We start from the raw sequence: 13,452 nt of genomic DNA, 5'->3' as shown, positions 1-13,452 counted from the left end.
ACAACATGTTGAAGGGAGCTGAATTTTAATGTAAGGGGAAGAAGAATTCAATCTGTTCCACACAGACATCTAATGCAGCCACTACACCTTACCAGAATTTCAGGTGTATCATCCTGAGATGTTCCAGCCCACCTAAAATTACTACCTAAATTTTCCATGCACTCGAGGAACAAACACAGAGAAAGATTTAGTCGGCCTATCCTACATGCTTCCCTTTCTCCATTTTCTGAGACAGAGTCTGTAGCAGTCATCTGAGCCAGCTTAAATTTCATGTCCCACTCTTTGAATGAAAGTATAAAGAATCAAGGAGAGATGTCTTTATTCCATTCTCAGGACTGATGTTATTGCTATCCAATGACAGGTATGTAACACGCATAAACTCTACAGAAAGCTGAATCTGGCATCTCAGACTTGGATCGTCTCTTGCAAGTCCTCCTCCAGGCCCTGTGACTCTGGTGTTTCTGCATGTCTCTGCTTGTAAGAGGAAGAGCAGCATTCCTCTTATTCAGGAAACTTAACGGTCTGACAGGACACTCTTCTGAAGGACTTAGCCTTCTTGGGCTTAGAAACTACCAGCCTGCTTCTCCTACTTCCTCTTCATTGCTCTATTTACCGGACTATTATGCAAAGAATGGAAACCATCATTCTTTTTAAGAGAAACATAGCTGCAAAGATGCATTTATATACTCAACCTAGATGAAGTTTAGGAAAAAATTTGTTTCCCTAAATCACACAGTTTTATGTCCCAAAGCAAGCTAGAAGGAAATAAAATTTGATTTTTTTAGTTATACTATTACAAAAGAAACTCTTCTCTCTACTTAGACCCTTAGTCCCTATCATTTTATTTAACAACATAAAGATATATAATCCTTATCATTTCTACTTCCCTTATAGTACAAAGAATACCAGCAAAATGAAAGTTTTTTTTTTTTTTTAATTCTTACCTGTGTGATAAAATTTCCCTGAAAATCCCAGGTTGAAAGTAAAATTTGTAATCTGAGCTCTCAAAAGATTCTGAGTGTCAAGGAGGGCCTGAAAAAAAAAAACACCAAAAACATATACACATATCTATATAAAACCACATCTGGCACAGAAATTTAATTTAACAATATAAGTATTTTTTTAAGGTATATATATTTCCATGTGTTTTCTCTTATATATGACAAGGAAGTGATAGATATTTTTGTTACCATTTAAAGATCAAGGACAACATGCAAACTGCATCTTCTTTCTTGTAAAGATGACCAGATATTAAATAATGCTTTATTTCCTGAATCATTTTATAGATAGGGAAACAAAGGCACATGCCAGAGAGAAGACCTTTCACTGTTTACTCAGTAAACCAGACACACAGCCAGGAATGAAATTCAGATCTTGTGTCCCAGACGATGGTCCCATTCACTAGGGTGAATAGGATCTATCAGGATTATGTTTCTCCAGATCAGGTGCAAGCACATACAGAACATTTTATTCATGTTTAAAAATTGCTGGCAAAAAAAAAAAAAAAAAAAAAAAAAAAGGCATCCAGAAGGACGGAAAGAAGTTAGATGAAGCCTATTCTGCGTTACAGAACTTAATCCTACCCCAAAATTCTGACTCATTTCTCAGACAGTTAGCATACTGGCTGTCAGCATAAATGTACTTGGACTAAATTAGTACAAACAAAAAACCAGCATGTTGAAAGAAATGGGGAAATTATTATTCATCAGATACAGCTTCACTCTTCAATTTCAATATGCTCTTCTTGATTTGTAACTCCCAAGATTTACAGATTACTTTGAAGAGTTATCTCCCAAACTCTCATCTGGTGCTGTTATTCTCTCTTTCAGTTTCTCAGGTGTAACAAAAAGCTAGCTTTCCAGTATGAGCAAAACCTTTACAAGGCAAGAACAAAACATAGGAAAAAGAACAAAAAGCTTCCTCTAAAATGACACTGAGCATACACTCCTCCAAATGGCCTGCCTTCAACAGAGCCCTTGATAGTTGCTTATTTATGAACACAACAGACTCTTCAGAGATTTGCAACGGTGTACACAGCACATCAGAATTGTATGGCCAGCTATAGTACACATACACATGCAGGCTCAGGCACTCACACAGCCTACTAAGTAGCCATACCTTTGAAAGAAAGGAAATTTATACATCAAAGGTCATCAAAGAGTTTTCAAAGTCAGCATACATTCTACCAACAAATATTCTGATAAAGTGATTAAAAACAATACTCTTGTCAGAAATGAGTAACTCTAACCATGTTATGAAAGGGGAATGGATTTAAAATCACAAAAAGATTAAAACCACTAGAGATTTTCAAAGGTTTAAATGTCAAATAGGCACCTTACTCTTGAAATTCAATGACAACTTAGTGCCTTGCAAAATATGACCCAGTAATTTTAATTATACATTTCTCTGGCCATTTTAAATATTAGTAGTTTATCCATAATTACTTTTTTAACCAGAATGCCAGAGACAACAAAATGTTGGCATGGAAGTCAATTCCAGCTTTAGATATAGGCAAAGCAAAGTTACAGTTGTTTAAAATATGCCCCAGTTCATAGATGGAGGTAATATGCACCTTATCAGACAGCTTCTGGGCACACAAGCTCTTCGAGTCACATACTGGGTTAACCTATATCAATTCTAATAAAAGCACAACCTCTATCTGCAAATTTTGTCAAGCCTATTTCCTTAAACTGTCATACCAACAACATTACAATGACAAAATCAGGCAAATGGTGACACTCCCCTGCGTACCAAACTCGAGAGGCCCAGGGCATCAGGCCCCAGTGGAGCTCCCTACTCCCAGTAAGAGGTGGCCTGGCCCCATCAAGGGAGCGCAGCACTGCCAGAAGTGGGAACACACTTTCCAGACCTCTTCGCCGTCCTGCTTGCCACTGCTAGAGCAGCCCTGCACCTCCACAGCTTCTTCTCTCAGCAGCAACAGGGGGGCCAGAGACAAGAAGAGACGAGGGCACAGAGCAGCACTGTCCCGGTTCTGGGGCCTCAGAGAGCTCCTTACACTTATGGCTCAGACTGACTCATGGAAGCGGGTGCCTGAAGGAGCTGTTCTGCAGCAATAGGAGAGAAACTCATTTTGTTCCCATCCTGGAGGGTTGCAAAACTGAATTATGCTGACATGGCTGACAAAACACGAGCAGTTTCAATTTTGAGCTACCAGTAGTACTTCTCTTGTTTACCACTTCAGCAGAGCAGTATATTATGCAAAAGCACATTCATTAAACACGTATTAATCACAAAGCTAAACTTGTGAAAGAACTATCATTTTTCTCTTTTTTCTTAAGGTCCACATAGATCAGGAAGGGCATCATGTTGCTCTCCCCCTAACTTGCCTCTCCTATTGTCTTCTCCAGCAATGCAGCTCTAGCAACAAGAGTGATAGCTTTTTTAAGAACAGTATTAATAAGGTAAAGATCATCCTCTTCCACTGGGAAAGGAAACCCTAAAAATGTCCTGCAAACAACGTATTTTATAAAGGAATAAGTAAAATGAAACACAAAATGGAGATAATTGAAAACAAGCTTGAGACTTCTGAAGTGGAATATATAGAGATAAATCTTGCAACAGTATAACAAGAACTTTTGCAGAGGTTATGAGAGTAAAGATCACTGAGCAAACTTCTTATTCTGATGAATGTTAGCAAATCTGCAAGGTTTATTATTAAAATCATCCTTGAGCTGGTGGGAACTGATTCAATGAAAGAATTTGTCTTTTTAGTGAGATGCGAAGCTAAAAATGTAGGAGATAAATGATATGGCAATACACTTATTATATTAATGGTTTATATCTCTGAATGAAAGAGATTCTGAGTACAGCTTGACAGCAAGATGACAGGAATGGCTACAAAGTTCTTTCCCTCTGAATTAAATCCAATAGGTCCCACTGGAAGAAAAATCCATACATTCAGAAAACCCTCAAAAAAGTATGATTCTGAGGTTCTTGCACACCAGTGAAGAAGGTTGCTCAGAAACACAGCAAAAAAACAGCTCCTTGGATTTCCGTTTACTGCACGACTTTAAAGAAGTTTAAGGGCAAAAACTACATCCACTCTGATAAGAATTCTGCAGCGCAGGCTTCAGGATAAAGTAAAATTTAAGCCCCAAATGAACAGTGCAGATTGATAGCATGACTCTAATTATTCTTACAATTTAAAATTTTAATGTCAAATATACTTCCTTACAGCTATCTGCCAAAATAAAAAAACTTTTTGGAGGACTACTGTATGTAGCCTCTGGCTAGGTTATATTTATATTCTTCATGCTGTGTTTACTGCTATGAGGCACCAATCCTTGAACTGCAAAGAACTGTGACTACTTTTTGAGCTGAAGGTCTTATCCAGTACCTTTTAACCAACTTCCCAGCTTGTCAGCTCTAGTCTAGTCTCTGAGTGACAAAAAACAGAATGAAAACAGAGAAACCCAACTTTGAAGGAATACTTTCCTGTATCTCTCTGGCACACTGCAGTTATATGGTTGATAGGAGAGTCAGAATTCTTAAATTTTAAAGGGCAGGAGGGAGAAGGGTACCAGAAAGACCATGCATTTCTATGATAATGCTATTTAGATTTTACATTTTCACTTGGAATTAATTTTACTGGCATAGCTGTCACCTTCTTGCATCAGTGACAGTCTGGTAGCTGCATTTTATTTAGGCCAATAGACATGGTAAGACATTCCTTGTATCACTCCTAACTGATCTTTTTTCTGTCATGAATAATATTAAACTCCAAAGGAAATCTGGAGTTCATCTTCTAGAGATTCCTGAAAGAGATCCTATTGGTTTTTTCGCCACATTATTCCCATTAAAATCAACAGGAGTTCTTATGTTAAAATCTTGTGCTGTTGTTTGGAAATGTACCAGCTAAAGTCAACAGTGTATCTGCTTACCTGCTCTACCCACTCTGTCTGCAAAGAAGGAGTACACAGACCTGCTGTGAACCATTTTTTGTACAGACAAGCCGAGATAACATTTGAGTTGTCATGCCTATGATTATTTTCTGGGTGACTTGACATTTTACTCATCTTTCAGGTTCTAAAAACAAAATGTTAAAACTCATGAAAAATATACAGTAGCAGATGGCAGGGACTATTACTGTGAGTTTCTATCAGAGAGACAGAAAGAGAGAAAGAGGCAGGGGGAGGAAGAGTTTGAAATTTCATTTCTAAATGCTATTTTATATGCTGAAGGTAAGCTGGTGATATTTTATGATCGTTTTATGAACAACCTCTCTGGGTATTTGTATGAGATGTTATATAAGTATGCTAGCACTAAAGATTATATTTTATAAACTGTGCAGTAAAACCTTCCTATGTTTATAAATAATTATTTAGTACACGTTATATTTCCACTGGTACTGTAAGGAAAAGAAATTGCTGGCTGTGTAATCATTTTCATGTATGTAGCTACAATGGAATCTTTTCTTTTCAACTTTTCCTAGCTCATATATTAGGTTCAGGAAATACCTTTTGCCAGAAATCAAATGAGCATTCCATATACGACAAAAGACTCCCTTCTGTCATAACTAACAGTCTAAAATAATCCCAGAAAAAGGCACCATTATAATCCGAGTAATAGATGAAAATTGTTCTGACAATAAAACAAGAGCAATCTTTCAACCTTTGCATCTGACATGTATATAATATAATGACAGGAATATAAGAAATCACATATGTTGTAAGAAAGGCCAGGTTCTCAGATGATTAATCAGCATCATCCCATTTAAGTTATTTCATTTCCAGTTTAACATCTCAGCAAATGTAAGGTGCTATAACTGCCAATGAGATTTCATCTGACCGAGAATTTCTGAGAAAATGGACTCTAAGACCACAGATGGAAGAGTAGGAACCATGAGAATTAAAATATTCACACACAAAAAAATACTTAAATTCCTGCCTTCCTATGGATGGCCTCCTTCCTTTTTCACAGCCATTATATTTAGTTCTTTTATCATCTTTCATTCAACCCTATTTACAAAGCAAACAGTTTTATTTCATTTTTCTCATCTTACAGACAGGACAAACAGAGACACAGATAGATGACATAGGTTGTCAAAAGCTCTTGCTCAAGCAAATCAGCAGTGAAGCCATGAATAAAACCTGTTTTGCCAAACTTGCTTTCTACTTCCATAGCCAGGAAGCTACTCTGCCTCCTCTCCTCAAATATCTCTTTTCATGATTTCACTTTATAGCTTGTCACACAGAAATCAGAAGTGTAAGCTTGTCTTTGGCAAACAGACAGTAGTAATCTCTTCACCAACAACAAAATCTTCAGGCCCAAACATCTCAGCTATAGCAGCGATCAGATAAATAAATCAAGAATGTTCAATTCTGCTTCACCACAAAAGTAACTATTACTTGTTTCTGTAGTTATGCCAACATATTTATGACTATTTTCCTACTCAAAAGCAGCTAACGAACTTGAAGAGCAAACCCGTTCAAAATGCTGTTCATCTTATTTGTGGTCACACATGTTTTAACTAAATTGGCAACCAGATAGACATAACCTCACAATGCTACAGTGTTAGTATTTTAAACTTCAAATCAGAATATGTTTTTATGTCAGCAATAAAAGGAATAAAGGTCAACTTCACAATTTTCCAAAAAATCTATCTCCTCCCCTTTTTTTCCAGGAAGCAAATCTCAGCTCTGTAACACTTGTTTTATTATTTCATGTGTTTAACAATAATATCAAATGACTCCTCAAAGTAAGAACTACTTAGCTTCTGAAGAAAACTTCTAACGCTGTACTGGCTCTTTAATGAAGGCAAGCACTTTCTGAAAAGGTAAAAAAAATTAGTAAAAAGCATAATGTGAAAGCACATGAGTTAAGTGCATTAAGCCCCTTTACAGGAGCTCTTATGAGAAGTAGCTTTAATTCTCTGTACCACATTTCCTCTTTAGTTTAATCCCCTCAAGAGAGAAAAGAAACAGAACTAGAGCCACAACAGAACTAAAGACACTTTACTGACTGGAGTTCTTCTTAAAGGGGCTTAATGAGCTGTGAGTGATGTGATGTCCCTTTAACATTTAGCCACATCATTTTACCTTTCCTGAGTGTGTAGAAAGGCCCTGAGAAAAGGGTCCTGCGAGTGCAGCTGCCAGGCTAGGTATATACACAATCTGTCCCCTCCAAACTGATCCTTTCTGCAACATCTGACCTCCGCTAAAGTTTCTATCCATGTTACAAATACACTTGCTTATAAGGAAAAAAAACAAAAAACAAAAAACACAAGAGGGAGGAGGAAGGAATGAAAAGGGAGAATTCAGGAATGTAACATATATGTGACTGAAGTGTGCATCTATGATGTACACAAAAATTACGATCATGACTTTTTTAGAGCAATGTGCTTCTCTTTATCTGTTAAACAATCAGTATTGGAAATTTCCCACATACATTTTGAGATTTGCTTTACCATATTTTATATAGTAGTTCCTAAGCTTGGAGGCACTAGCAAGGTGCCAATACTAGATAGAGGTGAGACATGGCATGGTGTAGTGCAGAAGAGAGTCCAAGCTAACAAGCTGTGCCTGATTATTAGCTTAGGGTTTGTCCTAGCACTTCTGGGGTTTATGGCTGAAGAGAGAGAAGGAGGGCCACATGGTCTGGGGAAGGGAGCGATGAGGGAGGAAGCAGCAGGGATCCACCAGAAACGCTGCAGAGGCAGCATGCCAGGGGGTTGGAAGCGAGAACTGCTAAGGCAGTGATGGCAGGCATTCAAGAAGCTGTGACAGAGATCAGGGGATAGAAAGGCAGTGGCAAGAATTTTGGGTGTTTGGAGGTAGCAAAAGGCAGCATGACAAAAAGAAACAGAAGGCAATGTCAGTGAGGCTCCATCCCAAATGGCTGGGAATCATAATTTTAATAGACTATTTTGCTTCAGAGGAAAAATGTTTTTCTCATGATAAATTAGGTATCTGTAGAACATCATTAAAATTCAATGTATATTCTTTCTGGATTTCCAAGATTATCATTTTGACACCCATTACCATAAACATCTCCTATGCAGGAGAAGAATAATTACTTTGGCTATGCTGTGTCTGAAAAAATATTTTGAATATCCTTCAGACAAAAGGAGGAGAATGCTTATATTTTCTTTGGCTGTGCATTCTCTTATCTGAGCTGAGACTACAGAGGGGGCAAGAGAAGAAAAGTAATGCAATCTTCAGCTTTTTCAGCAAAGTGGTTAGCTGGCAGAGACCACAAATTATAAACGGACCCTAATCTGCTTAAGTGAAGAAAGGCTTGGTGGAACCAAGGTGTCCAAGATGACACAATCCAGCACAGATGGAAAAACTGATGAAATAGGGATGGAAAAACTGAACTGCTGACAACAAATACTTTCAAGTTTACAACACATCAGATTCTACACAAGCTGAAGATAACTATTCCTGCTACTTTGTATAACAAAATTAAAATATGTGGAAAAAAAACCCTTCTTCTCAAGATATAGTAGCTTCAAGAAAGAAGTTATTTTTTTCAATTAAAAATATGGATTATGAAAAATCTACAAATTCTTTTTTAAAATGTAGAAGTTCCACATGCCAGCAGGATGCCTATTTACAAATGGCCATGTAATATTGTGGCAGAATTTAAAACAAAACACACATGCAAAAATTACTTGGAGCAGGAATTAAGTACTTGGTGTCAGTTACTCAAAAACGGTTGTAGTTTACCAACAGCCAGATTCTACCTGCAGCAATTGTGTTTTTAAATTATCAAAACAGGCATGCCTGAAGCCCGATTCTTTAACGTGCAGGATATGTAAAACTCCCCCTGATTGCTTGGGGGTAACCTGGACTGTCTGCCAGATCCATTCACTTGAGTATCTTATCGGACCTCCCATATATTAAGGCGTACAATAGTTAAACAAGTCAGTGGGAGTCCTCTCATTTAAGTTCAATAAGCATCACTACCTTGGTACCCAAACTTCTCTTTTAAAGTGTTGAGGAGATGAGATATTCAGGCTGAGAGCTTCACTGAGGCCCGATTATGTATGCTTTGGTTTTTCAGTGTTCAATATAAGACATGCTGGACCTGATTTCAGAAGAATTCAGGGGACCACAACTTTAGTTTATGTGCACAGATGGGATGACACGTACTTCTGAATGGCAGCAAAAGGTATCTGAATTTGAGGTCCTCCAAAGGATACTAAGTATCCACTAAGTAGCTGCTTTGGAAAACGTTGTCTCAAATGATTTGCATCAGATGTTTGTCATTAGAATATACCGTTTTAATGTTACAGGGTCTTCTTCTGGAGTTTTTTTGTATTATATAAAATAATAGTTTTCATGATGCTCCAATTATACATTTTCAAGTAATTAAGCTCTTTCATCTAGGCGAATCATTTGTACAACCAAGAGATTTAAGATATATTTCTGACTAACTTCTTTCACCAGCTTCTCACTTCTTCAAGGTTGAGATAGCAGGTAATGGGAATAAGCTAATTATGGCAAGGTAAGTTGAAGGTTTTAAATATTTGGTGCCAATTGTATTTAATAAAGTAATGTAATTAGCATGCTGTTTTCATGATTCTATATGGAATTCTGCATCATTAGCTCTTGATTAAACTGTACTTTGACGGAAGAGGTGCCTATTACTACACAGCTAAATGATCTCATTATTCTGCAGTTAACAGAAATAAAGTCCTGCATTTCTTTTAATTAAAGGTCAAAAAATCCCAGGCCAATTAACGCAGAACTAATAAACACCCTACTGGTCCATATGGCAATTTTCCCCTGGATTTTGGTCAGACAGGATTCAATACAGAACCTTGATTTGTGTGTTTTTGTCTAACACTTCATCTGCTTATGAAACAGCAAGTATAAATAGGTAAATTCTCACAATATAACAGAATTTAAAGTAAGAAAAAAAAAAGACTCTAAAATGCATTCAAAATCTCTGCACATTCATTCAGTTAAGTTTGTATTGTCAGGATACTGTTGATGAACTAGTACAGCTGGAAACAGAGGTACATTAGTTACAACACAAGCCCTCAAGCAGCCATAGCACAAAGTCACACATGCCACCAAGCCGCCTGACCTCTGAGCATGACGGTCCAACTCTTAGGGCCACAGAGTAGTTCCGACTCTGTTCCAGTTCACTTCCTGGCCACCCTGCTGTGACTGCTTGGTCTTGCTCATCTCCATCACATCCCATTGGTAGTAGATAAATTGTAAAGGTTGTTTACTGACGCATGTAGACACTTGTCTAGATACCAGTAAGTGTTAGGCCTCAAAAACTGAGGTTCAGAGAATGACCTGAGCTGCAAAGCAATTGTACCTCTGAGTCTCATTAGACACCCCACACTTTTACAGCTTCACATCTTGTTTGGTAAGGTGCACAATATTTTGTTATAAAAATTAAAGCATTGTAATGGGCTATTCTTTAAATGGTGTCTATATCTTACAGTCAATCAGCTCAGACAGAACACAGATGGGTTACCCAATTCCTAGTACCATACTCATTATCAACAAGATGTGTGCTTCTTATTTAATGCTTCCTCACATGCCAGCTCCAGTTTTAGCTTTCACTACAGCCAATGGGCACAGCAGTCAGAATCTGGCTTGAAGACAAAGGCTACTGTCCAAGCAAGACAGTCCTCCACTGTACACGGTGGTCACGAGCTTCCACTGTGGCAAAGTCTATGCTCCCTTATCCGCCATGCGCTGCTGCCTGGCTCTGCTGCTTAGGGCCCTTTTACGCAACTCTTTACAACATGTGGCTCTGCTTGTGGAAGAGAGATGCTAAATGCTGAAAATATCCATAAGGTTCAATATTCTAAGAATTTATGGGCCCAAACTCTCATCACGAGAGAGCACAGTGACCTCATTAGAATATGCAGGAGGAAGCAGCTGTGTCATTACATCTACACCACTCCAATGAGTTTGTCAGTGGATATATTACTCTGTTGAAAATGCCAATGTTTAGAGATGCAATTCAGATTTCAGGTCCTCCTTTTCATCCATGGTCTGCATACAAAACAACAATAACAAGAAGTTCCATAAAACCTGATTCCTTATAGATGTGTCTCAAAAAAATTGCCATTTTCACATGCAGTAGCCTGTGCTCCCTTTCACACTGTCACCTCGGACTGACCCTCCCCTTCAGGCCCTCCCATGTCTCCGAAGCCCCTCATTCCCTTCCCAGTGTCCCACATCCCCTATCCAGATGAAAAACGGGCAGTAGGTGCTGTCACTAGTTCCTAGATACGGCATACTGATCAGCCAGGGGCAGGTCACAGACAACAGGTAAATGCAGAACTCATCTGAAACCTCAGCTTCAGAGCAGGCACTAATCCACGCATATGTCTTATTTCATACTGAATTCCACAAAGTTAGTAGGAATTTAACTCTCTTTGAGACCTGTCCTTATCTGTTCACACTGGACTGAAATTGGCCAGTAGGCTCAAAAGTCATTAGACTGATGGATTGACAAAAGCAAACATGGACATTACAAATGCCTTATTTTTTTAGGAAAAGGTTATGAAAGTTAAAATGATAGCCTGTGGATATGGCCTTCTGCAAAAACCTCAGTCTAATTTTTTTGCTTCAGTGTTAGTACTCTCTGAATCTCAATTCCTGAGACTGTATAAACTGACTCAATTGTCCCCATAAGCCCAAAAGTTTGTGCTTACAGTCCAGCAGAATTTTAAATAAGTAAATTTTTGAAATTTTGTCTGCATCTTTATACCGATGATCACAGCTCAACAGTGGGTGGTGCCACTCTATTTTTCCAGGGCATAAAATATTTCAAGCATTTAGTTTTTTATTTTTCCAGCATTTAAAGAGAGATCACTGAATAACAGTAGCTACAATTACAGTGAAAACTTGTTATTTGCTCAAGGGGAAACTCAAGTCTACAGACTCAGGTATAAAAAGCTGCAATTTAGGTAGCTTAAAAGAAATATTAGTCACTATGCTGCTATGTATAAAAAGCTGGTGCCAAAGAGAAACACTTTGGGGTTTGTTTCTTAGTTTGTATTTTTTTCCTAACTAAGACTAAAGCTGCTAGACAACCCCAATAATACTTGTGTTAATCTTAGTTTTATATATTAGAGAACAAACAAAATAAAGAGCAAATAAAAGACTCAATCCCTCTCATTTAGATAAAAACCATAATAGAGCCAGTTGCTCACCCTGTTTAGTCAAGCGTAATAGACCTGTCACTGTCATATCACTGTCCTGTTAAATAAACTGAACACACAAGGCTGGGCAGCACACAGATGACACAATCATTCACAAATGTGTTTCCTGTTTTATTTCCTAATAGAGCCTTAAAGTTTCCTCAACTTCTCTTACTGCTTGGTCTGTTTAAACATCTATCTGTCTCTCTATCTATCTCTCTATCTTTGTCCTTATAATTTGGGTGAGTTGGGGCCTAGGGAAAGCTCCTTCTCTACTTAAACTCTATCTTTATTTCCAGAAAAAAATCTTTGACCAAAAAGATTTTCATTTTCTGTCTCAAAACTCCATGTCAGAAACAGCTGGGAATTCAGTCTCCAGCCTGCTCGCTCGCTAGGGAGTCACAAATGAATACATATTTTTTTCTTCTTTTTATCAATAGTTCTAAAGTTGCTCAGTAAACTTCCTCTGCTGCATCAGCATTGGTATAGAAAAATTAACAGAAAATGTGAAAGCAAGAAAAGAAAAGCTTGTATAAAATTACCTTAATTTAACTCTTTCTCAAACCCTATTTTTCATGATTATATGTAACCAATACAGGAAAAACCCCCCCACAGATCGTATTTTAAAGTTAATCAAAATTTGGACAACCTCATTGACTTCTATATAGTACCTAGTCCAAGGGAAATATTTCAGCAGAGACAAAACAAGAGCTTTGTGAAACAATGGACATCAGTAAAAGAAACATAAGAGAACGCATATTAAAACAAAGGGATGATTTTGTTAGAAGTGTTGACACGCACCTTTCCTGTTTTTAGATGAGCGCCTGCCTTTCTAAAATACAAGATTATAGAAACCACATCTAGGTAGACCAATTTCCCAACTACGCTCTACACTTGTGGGCTCAAAGTGATGAACAGGAATCCAAACTGAATTCTGCATTTGATTACACTGTAAGAGATTAAGAATACATTTTAGTACAAATTCCTTGCCAATATTATATTGCTTCAAATAGCACATTTTATACTATTTTGCCAAATCTGATTTTTAAAAACTTACATAATCCTTTTACTTCCATTTGGATAATATTTTTCACACTACCACATGCTATTGTAAGGAACTTATACTGGCTTTTCAGCCTGTACTTAAATATTTTAGTGCAGCATATTAAATAATTCCTATCCATCCTCATTGTATATAGCCTGCAGACATTTGAAGGCTATTATTTTCTGCTTTGGTCATCATTTAACAAGTTCTTTAGCCTTTACTTTTTCAGTCTTTGCTCAGAGATTTCCTGACTATGCTGGTGTTTCTGTCT

At 37.5% G+C, this 13,452-nt stretch overlaps 1 protein-coding gene across 1 annotated transcript in view; it reads right to left on the bottom strand.

The window, feature by feature from the left end:
• LOC112973492 (bifunctional heparan sulfate N-deacetylase/N-sulfotransferase 3) overlaps nucleotides 1–13,452 on the bottom strand; it is a 68,807-nt gene that overhangs the window by 42,956 nt on the left and 12,399 nt on the right. Inside the window, exon 2 of the mRNA XM_026081442.1 lies at nucleotides 945–1,032. Coding sequence (XP_025937227.1) covers nucleotides 945–1,032 — 88 coding nt within the window. The remainder of the gene's footprint in view (nucleotides 1–944; nucleotides 1,033–13,452) is intronic.

The sequence above is a fragment of the Apteryx rowi genome, unplaced genomic scaffold (genome assembly GCF_003343035.1).
Source record: "Apteryx rowi isolate R43461 unplaced genomic scaffold, aptRow1 scaffold_55, whole genome shotgun sequence".
Lineage (NCBI taxonomy): Eukaryota > Metazoa > Chordata > Aves > Apterygiformes > Apterygidae > Apteryx > Apteryx rowi.
The sequence above is the reverse complement of the archived record's forward strand: the minus strand, read 5'-3'. Positions and strand labels throughout refer to the sequence as shown.